The sequence below is a fragment of the Zalophus californianus genome, chromosome 8, assembly GCF_009762305.2.
Source record: "Zalophus californianus isolate mZalCal1 chromosome 8, mZalCal1.pri.v2, whole genome shotgun sequence".
Lineage (NCBI taxonomy): Eukaryota > Metazoa > Chordata > Mammalia > Carnivora > Otariidae > Zalophus > Zalophus californianus.
This window is the reverse complement of record NC_045602.1, coordinates 116300168-116318942: the sequence shown is the minus strand read 5'-3', so window position 1 is coordinate 116318942 and position 18775 is coordinate 116300168. Positions and strand designations below refer to the sequence as shown.

At 39.9% G+C, this 18775-nt stretch overlaps 1 protein-coding gene across 1 annotated transcript in view; it reads left to right on the top strand.

The window, feature by feature from the left end:
- Positions 1-3428: 3428 nt before the first annotated feature.
- Positions 3429-18775, top strand: part of LOC113937106 (transient receptor potential cation channel subfamily C member 4 associated protein) — a 68581-nt gene continuing 53234 nt past the window's right edge. The window contains 4 exon segments of the mRNA XM_027620802.2: positions 3429-3479; positions 3481-3528; positions 3530-3598; positions 17125-17253. Coding sequence (XP_027476603.1) covers positions 3429-3479; positions 3481-3528; positions 3530-3598; positions 17125-17253 — 297 coding nt within the window.

The following is an 18775-nucleotide window of genomic DNA, read 5'->3' as shown; positions in this document are numbered from 1 at the left end:
ACCTCTCTTGATGGTTATTTAAACTGTTTCCAATATTTTGATATATAACTGCCTCACTGAGTATTCTTTTATTCTTTTTTCTTTTGTTATTCTTTTTTAAACCTAATATAGACCTTGAACTCATGACCCTGAGATCAAGACCTGAGCTGAGATCAAGAGTCAGATGCTTAACCAACCGAGCCACCCAAGCTCCTCATCACTGAGTATTCTAATAATATAACTCGGTATACTTCTTTCTTTGTTGCTAAAACATAAATTCCTAGAAGCAGATCAAAGGAGATGCATGTTTAATTTTATTTGAAATCTTATTATTTTATTTTGTAAACAGTGATATTCAATGACTCAACTATATTTCAATTATATTGAAATACTAGAATCTACTTAAACATGCTCCTGTTTTATGGTGACATTGTTTCTGTTTTTGCGATCACAAATAATACAATAAGCATTTTTGTTTGTGAATCATCATCATATCAAACAATATCATTAGGAGAGATTCCTAAAGGAGTAATTACTGAGTCAAAAATTTGGGTTTCTTATGACTTAATTCATATTGCTAAAAATTGCTTTCCAGAAAGGTATATCAATTTATGTTCTGACCATCAACATACTACTATTAGTAAAATTGAGGATGGACATCTTTTTACACATTTACTGGCCATTGATTTTTCTTCCATCAATTGCCTGCTTTCTATTTCTCTATTGGGTTGTTTGGCTTTTCTTTGTATTTTTGTAGGAGTTCATGCATCTGCTGGGTAATTCATTGATCCAATAAACAAATATTTGATCACCTGCTATGTGTTAAGTACTATTCTAGGTGCTGGAGGTGAATACGGCAATGAACAAAACAGACCAAAAGTATACTCTAGTCAGGAGGAGGGGTGCAGAAAGTAAACAACTATATGTCAGGTGGGGATAGTGCTATAAAAGGAAGCAAACAAACAAAGCAGGTAATAAGATGTAGAGTGTAAGAAATGCTATTTTATATGGATGGTCAGGAAAGGTCTCCCCTTCAACAGAAACCTAGAGTACATGAGGAAGCAAGCCATTCAGAGCTTCCTGGGAATGAGAACTTAAGGCAGAGGGCACAGTATGTTCTTCATAAATTCTGGATGTTGACTCTTTCCCAGAATATCTCTTGCCTTTTATTGTTGTTCATAGTGTCTTGTACAGAAGTTTTAATATTGTTGAGATCAAACTTGTCAATCTTTTCATAGTCATGATTTCTGGGTTTTATGATTAAGAACTCCAAAATCATAAACCCCCAAATCATAAATATATTTTCAAAGATTCACTTCTATTATTTTTATGCTTTGATTTTTAACAGCTTTCTTGAGGTATAATTCATGTATCATAAAATTTACCCATTTTGAGTATATAATCCAATGATTTTTAGTAAACTTAGAGTTGAATAATCATCACCACTATCCAGTTTTAGAACTATACTTTGATTTTGTTATATACAGCTTTTATATTTATTTATTTATTTGAGAGAGAGAGAGCTTGCACAAGTGGGGAGGAGAACAGAGGGAGAGAATCTTCAGACTCCCCGCCGAGTGCTGAGCCCAACTTGAGCCTTGAGCCCATGATCCTGAGATCAATACCTGAGCTGATATCAAGAGTCTAGTGCTTAACCAACTGAGTCACCCAGGTCCCTCTGTTATACGTAGCTTTTAAAATGTCTAAGATTCATTTTAGCTTTTGGTGTGAAGTGAAGAACCTAAACTTTTTTTTAAAAGATTTTATTTATTTATTGAGAGAGAGAGAGAGCATGAGTGGAGAGGGAGAAGCAGGCTCCCTGCGAGCAGTGAGCCCGATGGGGCTTGATCCCAGAATTCTGGGATCATGACCTAAGCTGAAGGCAGATGCTTAATGGACTGAGCCACCCAGGTGCTCCTTTCCCCATTGATTTGAAATATCTCCCTTACCATGTGCTCAACTTGCATGTATCTATGGACCTGTTCCTGGTCTCCCTGTTCCAGGGGTCAAAAGGAGACAGGGTTTTATTTGGTTTGTGGAGTTTTCAAAATTTGGGGATTTCACATGAAAACCCAGACTTTTGGCTTTTCTATTTTTTTTTAAGATTTTTATTTATTTGTCAGAGAGAGAGAGAGCACAAGCAGGGGGAGCAGTAGAGGGAGAGAGAGAAGCAGGCTCCTCACTGAGCAAGGAGCCCGATGCGGGACTCGATCCCAGGACCCTGGGATCATGACCTGAGCCGAAGGCAGATGCTTAACGACTGAGCCACCAGGCGTCCCTTTTGGCTTTTCTAGAAAAACCAGAAGATCCAGCAACTATCTGCTGGAGGCCAGTAGGGACCACTCATTTTAGATGGACGTTGTTGACTCCCCTTTTCCTTTCCTGGGAGGGGTATTGCAACATAAACAGCCGACGTATATGGGGACTATCCCAGGCAAACTGGGATAATGGTCACCATGCCTGCTGTCCCAACATAACTATTAATAGTGTCTCTTTTCTCTTAAAAGTTTCTGATTTGGGTGATAAATGATAAGTCACAATCTCCACCATTCCTTATTGCATTGCACCCAACACTTCTCTTTCATTTATGTTACAAGACCCCTTCCAGGAAAGGAAAAGGGGAGGCAAGAAGGCAATCCTGACACAGAGGCTTGCCAAAAGTGGGCAAGAGTACAGAGAACATATTATCTGGTGGGGAAAAATTAGGACAAGTTTCCACTGACAAAAGATATGATGTCATAATTTACCGATCTCTTTCCCTTCCATTATTTCACTTAACTTCACAACAACCTACCCACTTACACAACTTAGCCAGTCTGTTATCATGCATTTTATTTGTGTATGGATTTGCTGTCTTCTGCTATAACCTGCATTCCAAAACATGACCTAGTTAGTCTGTTCTGCTCTCCACTGTATTCACAGTGACCGGTTCGGGACCTCTAAGAACTACTTACTGGCTGAATAGGCTCCCAGGAACTACTGACTGAATGAAATAAAAGGGAAATTAAGGTGCAGAGAGCCCAAGGTTCATCCGCACCGAGTCAGGGGCAGAGAGAGGCAGGCAGGAATCAGGCTAGGAGGCTTGATTCCTGGACTGGAGCCCAGGATTTTTCCTAGCCAAATGGCTGTAAACCTCCCAAACAGGCAAGAAATGGGAGAGTGCGCACGCAGGACTTGTCTTTGACCTCGGGGGACCTCGCCGAAATGCTGGACCGAGGGGTCCCAAAAGCAAACGGCGCGGGAAACGCCACATCTCAATTTCGCACCTGCCCCCCCAGAGAGCAAGACTACATATCCCAGTAGGCCCCGCGGGGCGCACGGCCCCTGACACGCGGCTTGCGCCTCCGCCGTCGGCGCCCGCTGGGGGCGCTGCGGCGACCCCTCCGCCGCCCCGTAGAAATCTCCGCGGCCCCGGGGCCGCTTGCTTCCTGTTTGTCGGACGAGGAGACATGGCGGCGGCGCCGGCGGCTGCTGGGTCTGGGGCCGGCCGAGGGCGACGGGGCAGCGGCAACGGTGGCGGCTTGGGGCGGATGGGGCGGCCGGCCGCGGGCCCGGTAACATTCTGCTGCAGCTGCGGCAGGGCCAGCTGACCGGCCGGGGCCTGGTCCGGGCCGTGCAGGTACGAAGCCGGCCCGGAGGGCGGGGCGGGGCGGACCCGGCGGGAGCTGGCGGGGGGCCGGAGAAGAGGCCTTTCCAGGCCTCCGCAGTACGGGCCCCGACCCCCTCTTCGCTGGCCGCGGGGCCTCCCTGCAGGCTGTCCGTATGCTGTCAGCCGCCGCGGGGCGGTGGGCAGCAGCCGGCTAGAAGCCCCGGTTAGGGGCCGAGTGGGCCTGGGCTGCATCGGGCATCGATGGCGTGTACGAGTCCTGGGCCCAGCTCCTGGATCCTCCCAACCCTGCGCCACGTCTACACATCTGGGGGACCCTGAGCGAGTTTGCTTTAGCTTCTAAGGGCCTCGAGTTTCTCCCCCGTGAATTGGGTGGTGGGTCGTCATTGCAGCCCCCGAACGGTTCCTACGCCTATCATAAATGTCATTCTCTCAGAGAGGCCTTTCCTTGACACTACCCCCTACCCCATTGCTAAAGTAGGTCCCCATTGTTATTCAGTCACAGCTCTGAATTCGTTTCGCTCACATTACTTTGTTAGTCTAATTACATATTTCTTTGTTTGTCTACCCTTTTCCTCGCCTATATCCCACGTTAGGCTGAGCTCCAAAGGGTGCAGGGACTGGTTTTGCCAATGTAGAGCGTCATGGTTAAGAGCGAGGACTTTGGAGTCAGGCCTGGATTCAGAGCCTTGCTTGAGCAAGTTATCTTTCGGTGCCTCACTTTTCTCATTTGTAAAATGGAGATGATAATTAGTAACCTGCCTCTTAAGGTGGTGTGAGGATCAATGGAGACAATTGTGTAAAGCGTTAAGTGCGTTTTTGTTGCTTAGTAAGGGTTGAAGGATAATCAGTCAGTTAATGCTGTACTTGGTATCTGGCTTATAATAGGCGCCCAATATATGATTAGTATTTTTTGAATGAATGAAGGACACTGCTTTAGGGTAAGGCAGGATGAAAAGACCTAGGCTCCTTGCTCCTGCTACCCCCCCCCATTTCATTCCCAGAACTTAGGTTGCAACGCACCTGTAAAACATTAGCTTAATTTAAAGACAGCTTTTGCATATAGGAACTTTTGAAGGATACACAAGAAACTAATACAGTGGTTGGTGGGAGTCAGTGGCAGTTGGGTAGATGGTGGGAGAGAATGGGAGTGAGATTTTTCACAGTATACTATATATATCTGTATATCTATAAACTTGAGCATTTCAGACTACTCATAGATTAAAAGGACAGAATAAAGATAAAAACCAGGTGGTCTCTGTGTTAGTAGGTTACAGATGAAGAACCAGTTCTGGGTGATCAGTATTTTCCTGAACATCAGATAATCATAGTTGAGCAACTTTTTCCCCCTGCATTCTTCTCTATCTGCCTTAACATCCTGGAAAGACTTGCTCTTTTAACCAAAATGCCTTACCTAGGTGGGTTGTAGGGACAGGCAGAAAGGGAGCTAACTCACCTTCACTGAGCACATACTTCAGATCAAACGTTGTGCAAGGTATACAGTGTTTTCATTTAATCTTCAGGCTTTTGAATGAGGTGTCAGGACTCCTGCCTCAACACAGATGAGGAAACTGAGGCTCAGAAAATTTAGGTGATCTACTAAACACACATCTTGCTAATCCTTTACATTCTGAGAGCAGTAGGGAGCTACAAAAGTCATTCGGCATAATCAGTGAGGCAATTTAGGACACTTAATTTGTTTCCAGTGCTGGATGATTTGGAATGGGAGGAGGTTGGAGAAGCTCACCAGATAGAAGGGTGCTAGAATATTCTTGAGCCTGATTATTGTGGTAATCAGGAGTTGTATGCAGGTGTGGAAGCTCTTTCAGAGGTTGAGATGGAGAGATCTTCCTAAAACTCTGGTGAGGGTAGAGTGGGGAATTTCATCTTTCAAATGTATCCTTTCTTGGTAGCTTTCCTTGATCTCTTCCTTGCCTCACACACCCCCCTTTCCCCACATTACAGGTAAATTCTTTCCTCACAGGCATTTCCATAGCACAGTAAGCATGTCCATTATGGCATGTGGTATACTGGGAAAGACCAGATTGAAAAAAAATTTTTTTTAAGTTGTGGTGAACATGAAGTTTCCCATCTTACCCATTTTTAAGTGTACAATTCAGCAGTGTTAAGTGTGTTCACATTGTTGTGAATCAGGGCTCCAGGATTTTTTCATCTTGCCAGTCTGAGACTCTATACCTATTAAACAACTTCCCTCCCACCTCCTTTCCCCCAGCCCCTGGCAACTACCATTCTACTTTTTGTTTCTATGAATTTGACTACTTTCAATACTTCATAGAAGTGGACTCAAACAGTATTTGTCTTTTTGTGATTGGCTAATTCCGATTAGCTTAAAGTCCTCAAAGTTCATCCATGTGGTAGCATGTAACAGGATTTCCTTGGAGAAGACTGTATTTTGAAGGAAGGTGGACTAGAGTGAACCCTAGTTCTGTCACTAACTAGTTCAGTGACCTAGGTTACGTTATTTAAACTTCCTGAAGCTCTGTTTTCCTTATTTCTAAAATGGCAATAATATCTATCTCATAGGGCTGTTTGGAGGATTAAGTGACATCATATGTCTAAAAAGCTTGGCCAGTGTGAGGCGGATAGTGGATGTTCAGTAAATAGTTGCCGTCAGCTTGTAGCTGTTAGACTGGGCTTCTTAAGGGACTAAGGGACTTTGTGTCTGCAGAGCCTATAAACAGTGTCAGGCCCTTGATAGCCAGGACTCAGAAAATTGTTTGAATTGGAATACTGTTCGTGAGGGCTCATTCTTCCTCCTCCTCAATCCTGTCTCTACTCCTAAACAGTCTCATGGCTTTAAAGAGTTCTAGAGTCAAATATCCTAGGTTTGAATCCCAGCTCTGGTACATACTTGCTGTCTGTGTTAGGGCACGTTACTTAATCTCTATATGCCTCAGTTTCTTCATTTGTAAAATAGGGCTAATCATGAGACCTAGCCTGTAAGATTGTGGTAAGGATCAAGAGAGTTTATACATATAAAGCACTTAAAATGGTGTTTTAAAACGTAGTAAGGATGCTGTAAAGTTTAGAGAGTATTGTTTAACAAATTCCCTATATTCTGATTTATCCTAAATCTGTATTTCCATCCAGATTTCTCCCGTTAGCTCCAGATGGGTGTATCCAAATACCTTCTCAACACCTCCACTTAGATGTCTAGTGGACATCCCAAACTTAATATGTCAAATAAAATTCCTGATTCCCTGATTCCTCTTTCACCAAACCTGATCATCCCCAACTCTTCCCCATTTCCCTAAATGGGATTTAAGAGAAGTCTGGGAGACGACTCCAGACCACATGATTTAGAACAGGCCGGTGCTACGTGGGTTTTAGTGTATTTTCTTTTCTTTTCTCCCATTTAATTTGTCCTCTTCAAGGTAATAAAGTAATGCTGGTGTAATGCTTTAGTGTTTACAGAGCCTATGTATGTTTATCAGCACGTTTGATCCTTACGGCAAATTAGATCTTACAGATCCCTTGCTTAAAGCCCTCCAGTGGCATCCCACTGCAGTTAGAATCAAATCCATATTCCTTAGAGTTGGGTGCACAAGACCTGCATGATCAGTAGGAGTTGAGGGAAAGGGGTAGGCTAGGCAAACCCTAGGCTCAAAGCAGAGTAACTCAAACAGGTCATGACCCACCACTCCTAGAGCTAATCCTTCGGTTTGGCAGTCTGGTGACAAACTAGGTTATGGCATCCTCATTCTATTTCCCAAATGCTAATCATTGCTTCCTTCATGATTACTGGCATATCTAATTTCTACCTAAGTGTAACTTACTTCATACTTTTTCTTGAGATTGACCCCCTTTTTTTTCTTTTTCTTTTTTGTTAATTTCAATAAGCACAACTTGTTTTAGCCCCATCCTAAGCATTAGTATTTGTGAAACCTAGGGGTTTAAGTCAAATAAGCCTTCCCTTGCCTGTCAAGGGTAATTTGGTTTGAAAAACCCCGGGGTAGGATAAATTCTCATAAATTAAAAATAGAAATACTATTCATTTTAACAGGAAGTTTTTGTAGTTACAAACTATAAAATTCACTCCTAATTATATTAAAACAAAACAAATCCCATTAAAGTGGACACAAGTATTCCTTGGTTAACATTTATAATCAGAATAACCTAACGGGGTATAGCTCAGTGGTAGAGCATTTGACTGCAGAATAACCTAACAAAGTAGCTTATCTTCATTAATTTGTTTTTATTTTTATTTATTTTTTTAAAGATTTTATTTATTTATTTGACAGAGACACAGTGAGAGAGGGAACACAAGCAGGGGGAGTGGAAGAGGGAGAAGCAGGCTTCCCGCTGAGCAGGGAGCCTGACGTGGGGCTCGATCCCATAACCCCGGGATCATGCCCTGAGCCAAAGACAGACGCTTAATGACTGAGCCACCCAAGCGCCCCTTAATGAATTATTTTTTGAAGACAGCTATTTACTTGCATTTAATATGATATTGTAAGACATAAGGTATCTTACACTTAGGACTAGGGCACCTCAGTTGGTTAAGCATCTGCCTTCGGCTCAGGTCATGATCCCAGGGTCCTGGGATCGAGTCCAGCATTGGGCTCCTTGCTCAGCAGGGAGCCTGCTTCTCCCTCTGCTCCCTGCCCCTTGCGTGCTCTCTCTCAAAAACAAATTTAAAAAAAGATATCTTACACTTAGGACTAAACAAATAAGATATACATAGATATTTATGAAATTCAGCTTTTGTTTAAAAAGAATGCAATAAAGACAAAATAAGTCAATGAAAACTAAGTGTCTGGAAATGTCACATCCACGGAACAGGTTGACAGCTTAGGCAGCATGATGTAAGAGATTATCACTGCTATAAACTGTCAAACCACAAGTACTCCAGGAGAAGAAACCCATACAACACCTGCCAGTAATTTAGCTTTGAAGATGACTGGATTGGTGGCTCTTTCATCACAGTACTCAGCTGTTCACAAGGAAAACAAAATCCAAATGATTATTTTTAAACGGGAGTAAATGTAAGACAATGTAGATGTGGTAAAAGAAATTCCTTGTGTAGTTGAATATTTGGAATACGATAGGAAAGCTCTCTGGGTATCGTGAGCCTTGTAATTAAAAATGGCTGTGCCCTGGGCGCCTGGGTGGCTCAGATGGTTAAGCGTCTGCCTTCGGCTCAGGTCATGATCCCAGAGTCCTGGGCTCAAGTCCCGCATTGGGCTCCCTGCTCCTTGGGAGCCTGCTTCTCCCTCTGCCTCTCTCTCGCTCTCTCTCTCTCTGTGTCTCTCATGAATAAATAAATAAAATCTTTAAAAAAATAAAAAAATAAATGGCTGTGCCCTGCCCCCCTTTTTACCCCCCAATTCTACCCTCCCCACACAGCCACTGTCCACACTGTAGCTGTTTGTTTTGCAGGGGAAGGGTCCTGCAGGAAACAGGATAGCCAGTATTTCTTAGTAGCATGCTTTTAAGGCTATTTCTTGACTTCAATTTTAGACATTATCAGTTTTCTTCCCTTGTAAACTAGGATTTAATTCACAACACCCTATACTACATATTTCTTTTTTATTCTCCTAATATAGTTATATCACAATTTGGGCTGTTGGTCTTAAGTATTTATATGAAGATGATCATGATGATATGTTTGTACTAGAGCCATATAGTATACAACAGTATATGCTTTGTATATTTTTTTGTTTCCCTTTGAGTTAAAAGCCACTGTCTCCCCCACCCCCCATTTTTTGAATTGAGATATAAATATAGTAGAATTCACCTTATTTAGTGTATAGAGGCATACTTTGTTTTGTTCTTTGTCTGTTGTGCTTCATGGTTACTACATTTTTACAAAATTGAAGGTTTGTGACAACCTTGCATCAAACAAGTCTATTGGTGCCATTCTCCAACAGCATTTGCTTACTTGGTGTCTCTGTCACACTTTGGTAATGTTCACAGTATTTCAAAACTTCCATTATTATTATACTATAGTGATCTGTGATCAGTGATTAAGACTTGCTAAAAGATCAGATGATAGCATTTTTTAGCAATAAAGTATTCTTTAATGAAGACATGTACTTTTTTTAGACAGTGCTATCTCACACTTAATTGACTACAGTGTAATGTAAACATAACTTTTATATGCACTGGAAAACCAAAGAATTCATTTGGGTAACTTTATTACAGTGGTCTGGAACTGAACCCACAATGCCTCCGAGGTGTGCCTGTTAGTTCTAGGAGTTTTAACAAATGCAGTTGTGTGACCACCACTATAGTTAGGATATAGAAGATTCCCTTGTAGTAGTTAACCCCTTCCCTACCCTCATCCTGTAGCAACTGCTCATCTGTTTACTGTTCTAGTCCTATGCCCTTTTACAGACTGTCATTGCAATGGAACTGTACCATATGTAGCCATTGAGTCTGGCTTCTTTCACTAGAATATCCTCATTAAAAATTTTTTTTTTATTTGCTTTGCTTTTTGTGTGCTTATAATTTAGTCCCAGTACTAAAACTTTCTTTTTTAAAAAGAAATCCTTGGAATTCTCCATCTTCCTCCAATTTGGATTAATTCCTTGCTAGGACAGCTATATATCTGAATTCTTGGGATTTCCTTTCACCAAATTCAAAGTGTTTTATTTACTTTTTTTATGTTTTAGATCCTTTGTTTCAAGAATCCTGTCTTTCTTGGGGGAGTGCATTATCTAGTAGCCTCCTAAGAAAGAGTACATGAGAAGTGGCTTTTTTTTTTTTTTTAAGTTTGCATGTTTGAAAATGTCTTTTATTCTTGTATATTAAGTTTAGCTGGGTATAAAATTCTAAGTTGGAGGTTATTTTCCCTTAAATTTTTAATGCTGTTATTCCATTGTCTTTAAGCATTTGGTGTAACTGTTGAGAGGTTCTGTTCTGATTCCCATTCCTTAGTATATGACCTGTTTTCCCACTCCTCACCCCCCTGAAAGCTTTTAGGATCATCTCTCTCTCTCTGGCATTCTGAAATTTAATTATGGTGAGTCTTTCTTTTTATTCATTGTGCTGGACATTTTGTGTAGATATACATTAAAATATGTAACAACTAAAAAATAAATATGTAACTATGAAAAAGCCATTTCTATCACCTGATATTAATTTCCTCTGTAAAACACACTGAATGTTCTCTTAGGGTCCTCCTAATTTTATTTTTTAATTTAAAAAAATTTTTTTAGGGTCCTCCTATTTTTAAAAGCAATTTTCTCTCCTATGATTATGTTGGATTGTGATTGCTTTGGAGAACTTCATGGAGTAGGGGAGAGTTGAATTGGTTCTGAAGAATGAGTAGAATTTGAACAGAGTAGCAGAGCTATTTCTGGCACTAAGAACACCACTAAGAAAGTCCTCCTAATTGGCTATTTAGAAGACAGGGAAGAGGCAGTGAAATGCTTGTATGGGAGATAGTGGGAGATAAGTGTAGATATGTTGGGAATGGAATGGGGGAAGGTAATTAATATTTATTGAGCATCTACTGGTGCCACTGTGCAGAGACTTGTTTATTAAATATTTGACCTACAAAAACCTATATAGTAAGTAATACCATAATATTACGACAATACCCATGTACCTACCACCAAACTTAAAGACAGTACCAGTATATTTAATGTCCCTTCATCTCATTCCCTCCCTGCCAGAGGTAATATGTGTTTTGAATAGATAACATATGCACATACACATATGGGTTACAGAGAAAAGTAAGTCTCCATTGCTGATAGCCCACTACCACCTCTGCTAGCCCCCTCCAGTTCTCCCAGAGGTAGCTGTGGTTATTGATTTCTTGTGTCTCTATCTACAGACATGTTAAATTAGGAAAGCAAATGTGTTGATATATCTTTTTTTCTCATGCAGGTGGTATAATGTACATACTATGTATAGTAGAGATCCTTCCATAATCAGTACATACAAGTCTATTTTGTTTCAGGCATTTAAAAAACTTCTTGTGTTGAAATATACAAATAAAAATGCACAAAAAGTATGTGGACAGCTGAATGAATAGTAATAAAACCATCAACTATGTAGCAGCCAACCAGATCACCTCTGTACCTCTAGTCTGCAGCTCTGCTTTTCCTCCTCTCCAATGAAATTACTAGCCTGACTTCTAACATTGTATTTAGGTGTACTAGTTTTTATGCTTTACATAAATAGAATTAAGCAGTACGTACTGAATCTGCTTTCTTTCAATATTTGTTAGAGTCATTCATGATAATGGTGAAGCTGTAGTTCATTAATTTTTATCGCTGTGTAGTCTATTTTTTTAAAATATTTTATTTATTTATCAGAAAGAGAGAGAGAGCACAAGCAGGAGGAGCAGCAGAGGGAGAGGGAGAAGCAGGCTCTCCGCCGAGCAGGGAGCCCAATGCGGGACTCGATCCCGGGACCATGGGATCATGACCCGAGCTGAAAGCAGACGCTTAAACAACTGAGCCACCCAGGCGTCCCGCTGTGTAGTATTCTACTAACAAACCACAATTCATTCTACCTTTGATGAGTATCTGAGATTTTTCCAGTTTGGGGCTTTTATGGGTGCTGCTTATATGAGTATTCTTGTACGTGTCTCCTGATGCCTATATGCACAATTTTTTTTGGGTATATACTTAGAAGTAGAATTGCTGGGTTATAGGATATGCATAGGTTCAGCACTGGTAGCTGTTATCGAACACTTTCCCAAGTGGTTGTACTAGTTTACAGTCTCACCAGCAATGTATGAGAGTTCCTGTTGTTTCATGTTTTCACTAACCCGTGCATGGTGTTGCCAGTCTTTTTAAATTTGGCCATTCTAGTGTTTTTGTATTGGTATCTCATTATGGTTTTGGTTTGTGTTTCCCTGATGACTAATGAAGTTAAGCACCTTTTCAGAAGTCTGTTGGCCATTTGAACATCTTTTGTGGATGGCCTGTTTAGATCTTTTGCATATTTTTCTCTATTGGGTTTTTTTTTTTCTTTTTATTGATTTGAAGTTCATTTCCTGGATATGAGCCTTTATAATGATGTTTTATAAATATTTCTCTCATTTGGTGGCTTCCCTTTTTAGTCTCTAAAAAGATCTTTTGGTGAACACAAGTGCTTAATTTTAATATAGCTCATTGTATCACTATTTTCCTTTATGGTTAGCACTTTTTATATTCAATTTAAGAAATCTTTCCCTACCCTAAGGATCATGAAGAAATTCTGTTTATTTTCTAGAAGCTTTATTTTGCCTTTTACTTTTAAATAAATGTTCCATTTGGAATTTATTGTTGGATGTGGTGTAAGCTTGTCCATAAAGGTATCCAGTTGACCACACATTATTTATTGAAAAGTTGCTTTTTCCACCAGTGCTCTGTGGTGTCTGTTTTCATGTCAGTTTCCTGTCTATTTTTTTCCACTGGTCTCTTTATCCTTGTGCTGATACCACTTTGTCTTATTTTCTGACACTTATGTGTGTTGATTTTGGCGATAGTGTATTGAATAGGAATGGCTTCTCCTGCTTAGTTATCTTCAAGAGTTCTTGGCTCTTCTTAGCCCTTTGCCATTTGCATATACATTTTAGAATGAATTTGTACATTTTTACAACAAAATTTTGTTTGGGATTGCATTCAATCTATTGAGTACAATACAGTCATTCTCTCCCTTCCCCTTCCCTTTCCTCCCCTCCTCCTCTCTTTAACTGTAGATGTAATATAAAGCAAGATTGATTTTATGTCATTCTTGTATTTACATGGCCCTTATATTTTAATACTTTACCTTTAGATTCTTTTGGATTGTATATGTGTACAGTCATTTGCAAATATCATATCTGCAGATGAAGGTTTTATCCTTTCCAATCTTATATTTTTTCTATTTCTTCCCTAACTGTGCTGCCTGAGTTGAAGTGGCATGTTCCTGATCTAAGAGGGGAAGCCTTAAACATTTCACCACTAAGTATGATATTTGCTCAAGGTTTTCTGTAGATACCATTATTTGTTCACTTCTTTTTTCAGTTTATGATGTTGCATTTTACAAAATGCTTTTTCTGCATCAATTGAGATGTTCATATAATTGTTCTTTATGTTTTCAGTGTGATAAATTACCTGTTTTTCCTTTGTTTACTTGTTTTTTAGAGGTCGTATCTAAGAAATCATTGCTTAATCTAAGGTTATGACATCTATGTCTATGTTTTCCTCTAAAAGTTTTATAGTTTAAGCTCTCACATTTAGGTCTTTGATCCATTTTGAGTTAATTTCTGTATATGCTATGTATAAAGGAATCCATCTTCATTCTTTTGCTTATGAATACCAGTTGTCCCAGCAACAGTTGTTGAAAAGACTTTTTTTTTTTCCTCATTGAATTGTGTTGACACTGTTGTCAAAAATCTGTGTTGACCATAAATGTGGGGATTTAATTTTGGAATCTCAGTACTATTCCATTGATCTAGTTGTTTAACCTTATGCTGAAGTATTGATTATTATAAGCTTGTAATAAACTTGGAAATCAGAAAGTGTGATTCTTCCAACTTTGTACTCTTTTTTCAAGATTATTTTGGCCATCCTGGGTCCCTTGCATTTCCATATGAATTTTAATATCAGGTTGTCAATTTCTTTAATGAAGCCACCTGGGATTGTGATAGAAACTGCATCGAATCAATATAGGAAGTATTGCCATTTAAGCAATATTAAGCCTTCCAATCTATGAACATGGATAGCTTTCCGTTTATTTAGACTTCCTTCAATTTCTTTCAATGATTTTTTGTAGTTTCATTTTCTAAGTTTTGTATTCCTTCTGTTAAATTTATTCCTGTTTTATTATTTTTGGTTTAACGAAACCAAATGAGATAATGAGACAGTTTTCTTAATTTCATTTTTGGATTGTCTATTGTAAGTGTATAGAAATTTAGCTAATTTTTTTGTATATCAATTTTTATCCTACAGCCTTGCTGAACTCATTTATTAACCCTAATAGTGTTATATGTGGGTTCCAAAATGTATTCTATATATAAGATCATAGGATGGCAAATATAGTTTTACTTTTCCATCCAGTTTTCCATCTGGATGCCTTTATTTCTTTTTCTTATCTCATTGCTCTGGCCTGAATCACTAGTACAATGTTAAATAGAAGTGGTGAGGATCAACATCCTTTGTTTTTCCTGATCTTAGTGGGAAAGCATTCAGGCTTTCAACTGTTAATTACGATGACAGATGTGGGTTTTTGGTATGTTGAACCGACCTTGCATTCCTGGAATATACCTCGCTTGGTCATGGTGTATGATCCTTTTTGCATGTTGCTGGATTTGGTTTGCTAGTGTTTTGCTGGGGATTTTTGTGTCTATATCCATCAGAGATATTGGTCTGTAGTTTTCTTGTGACATCTTTATCAGATTTTGGTATCAGGGTAACAATGAGTTGGGAAGTGTTCCCTTTTCTGTTTTATGGAAGAATCTGTGAAGAATTTTTAGTTTCTCTTTAAATGTTTTGTAGAATTTACCAGTCAAACATATGGACTTGGGCTTTTCTTTGTGGGTAGTGTTCTTTCCTTTTTTCTTATAAAATCACTGATTCAACTCTTCTTGAGTCAGTTTCAGTTTTTTGTGTCTTTCTAGGAGTCCGTTCATTTCATCTAGGTTATATAATTTGTTGGCATATAATTGTTACTACTATTTCTTTATAAACCTTTTTATTTCTATATGGTTGGTAGTAATGTCCCCTCTTTCATTCCTGATTTTAGTTATTTGAGTCAGTGTTAAGTTGGTCATGATAACTAAAGTTTTAATTTTGTTGATCTTTTCAAAGAACCAACTTTTGATTTTGTTTGATTTTTCTTGATTATTTTTCTGTTCTCCATATCATTTTTGTAGTAGTATTTATTTCCTTGTGCTTGTTTGGGGTTTGGTTTGTTCTTTTCTAGTTTCTCATGGTGGAAGTTTAGATAATTCATTTGAGATATCTTTCCTTTTTAATATAAATGTTTATACCTGTAAATTTGTAAACACTACTTTTGCTGAGTCCTATAAAACCATGTTTTTTTTTTTTTAAGATTTTATTTATTTGACAGAGAGAGACACAGTGAGAGAGGGAACACAAGCAGGAGGAGTCGGGGAGGGAGAAGCAGGCTTCCCGCCAAGCAGGGAGCCTGATGTGGGGCTCTATCCCAGGACCCTGGGATCATAACCTGAGCTGAAGACAGATGCTTAACGAATGACTGAGCCACCCAGGCTCCCCCCATGTTTTCTTTTTTTCCTTTCAAGGAAAGGAAAGATGGTTTCCCATTGTGTTTGGACTTGCCTTGATTTGAACTAGCTTGAATGATATGAAATTGCTGATATTGTCTCTTTTTTTTTTTTTAACCTACAGAAATGGTAGTGGCCTTGGTTCACCCAAACAGATTACTCTCACAAACATTTCATTACCTCTCTATTAACTTCTGTATTATCTTATTTTTGTAATCTGCGAAAACACGCTCAGGAAGGATAATGGGATTTGTCCAAAATCATAGGACTAATATGCATCAGGGTAGACTAAGACGTTATTGAAGACCTACATGTTGTGTAATAACAGCCATAAGGTGCTTTTGATCTGATTCGAGGGACAAGTGTATATGAAAACAATTCACATCCGGCCCCTGGTTAATGATATGTCCTAAGAGTGTTAGTGGAACTGTGCCATAATTGATTAATGAACCGGTCATTAGACTAGGTTCCTTCAAACATTTACTGAGTCTCTGTTCTGTGCCTGGCATTCTTTGAGAGAGAGAAGGTGGGCACGATAAATGCAACTGGTACTTACTCTGAAGGAGCTTATGATCTACAGGAGGAGGGGGACAAGTGAATCAGTAATTATGATGCAGAAGAAAAATGTTAGATAAGGCCCCAGAGGAGGGGCACTTATTCGCTTAGAAAGAAGAGAGGGGAGGGGTGCCTGGATGGCTCAGTTGGTTGAGCATCCAACTCAGGTGCTGATCTCAGGGCCGAGGTCATGATCTCAGGGTCGTGGGACTGAGCCCTGCATTGAGCCCCATGTTGGGCTCCATGTCGAGCTCCATGCTCAGTGTGGAGTCTGCTTGAGATTCTTTCCTCCCTTCTTCCCCTTCGCTCCCAGTGTGAGTGTGTGCATGTGCGCGCTCTCTCTCTCTTTCTCTCAAATAAAGAAATGAAATCTTTTAAAAAGAAAAAAGAGGAGAGAGGGGAAGACCCAGCAGGGAACATTTCTGGTTATTTGGCTTACACTTCAGAGAAGGAGAAAGAGCTTTCCAGGTAAAGACAGGGAGGACATTTTAGGCAAGGAAGAAGATGTGCAGAGAGACAGAGAACATGTGCATTTGGAGCTTGGAGCGTGCACTGGGAAAGAGATGAAGCTAGAGAGGAGGGTAGGTGATACATAGGCTGCTGTGTCACAAGGGAAGGAGTTGGGCTTTTCGCTCGTAGGCTGTTGGGGAGCTTTTGAAAGTTTCTAGAAAGAGACCTTTGAATTATTTGTCCTGGGTGTGTTTAGGAGGCAGCTGCTTTCCTTTGCCATGCATGCTAGTAGTTCATTCCTCACCAGTAAAATGTTCCTTTTTTCTTTTTTTCTTTTGACTCACAGTTCACGGAGACGTTTTTGGCAGAGAGGGACAAACAATCCAAATGGAGTGGCATTCCTCAGCTGCTCCTGAAGCTGTATGCAACCAGCCACCTCCACAGTGACTTCATTGAGTGCCAAAACATCCTCAAGGTAACTCTTAGCGGCCTTGGAAGGGTTGCATTCAAAGCCTTGGGTGACACAGATGTCTGTTTTTTTCTCCTTCAGTTTACTTTTTAAAATAGCGTGTTTTTAATGTGTAAGCTGTAGAAAATTTGGGAAATTCAAAAAAAGTACAAGGAAGAAAATAAAAATCAACTATAATCCCACCACCCAGAGATAATCACCATTAAGTTCCCTCTGTCTATCCTTCTGGGCTTTATTCACACTTGTTTTGTGGCAGTGCTTGCTTAATTTGGGAGACCAACACTATGACCTGGGATTGGGATGACATTCTTTTTGAGCAGGATTTTTAAAACTTCCATATTGCTAAAGGTTCAAGGAAGTAGCCTTGTGGTTGTTGATCCATTATGACCAACATAAGATGAAGGAACTGGGGTTGGTGGTTGGGAGAGGGATGGAAGAGTGCAGAGATGCTAAGGCACTTGTTCTCAAACTTGAGTGTGTATCAGAATCACCTGGAAGGCTTGGTAAAATAGAGTGCTGGGCCCTACGCATCTGCCCAGGGTTTCTGGTTCAGTAGGTCTGGAGTTACTGTATCCAAACTTTAGCTTGGGGGGTGGGTCCAAATTTGAATTTAGATTACCAGTACTAGCTGCAGTTAAAACCCATGCAAGTTATGGTTGATCATAATGACACTTGATATAATGTTCTTCAGAGGTAAAGTTTTGATTATTATATCACGTAAGTCATACTAAAATATAGTAGGCAGCAAATAAGCTTTACCTTTAAGAAGAGATGTTTTGTCTGTACAATTTTTCTATAAATTGAAAATCATTTCCAAATAAAAGTTTATTTAATTAAAAAGTGTTTTGTATTCTTAATATTGTCGTTTGAATGGGATAGAAATAATTATAGTCTTTTACACTTGTTTGAAAACTCTCTGCAAGGAATTATACATTATTACACTTGATTCCTGCAAAATCTGAGATACGGGGTAGAGGAAAGAGAAATTTAACATTTGTGAGTACTTGCTGTGTGATCACTATTTCTTTATTCATCGAACACATGCTTCTTTGAAGCCTGTGTACCAGGCGTATTTAATTCTTATGGTAACTCTATGACATGGTGGTATACTTAATTTGTTTTAGTCCAGAAATAATTTTGATTGCAAGTGGCAGTAACCCACTCAGACTAGCAAGAAAGATCCTTTATCATCTCACATAACTGGAGAGCACAGTTGTGAATTCAGGGGGCTGAACAGGGTTAAGCTATCCATTTCTTATCTTGACATCTGTGTTTGGCCTCATGTTCCTCCACGTGATCACAGCTCTAGGGTGACATTTCTATAACTTGGGCCAGCCACCGAGGTGAGGGGGCTGAGAGACTATTGATGAGGCCTGATCACCTGCTCCTGGGGCTGGCACTGAGGTGCTTGGTGGCAGCCCCAGCAGAACTCTGTGGAAAGTGGGGAGGGGCCTTTTCCCCAAGGAAATGGGGCTTTTACTTGAAGAAGAGAAAAAAAGATAGTGGGCAGGCAAACCCAGATGTCTTC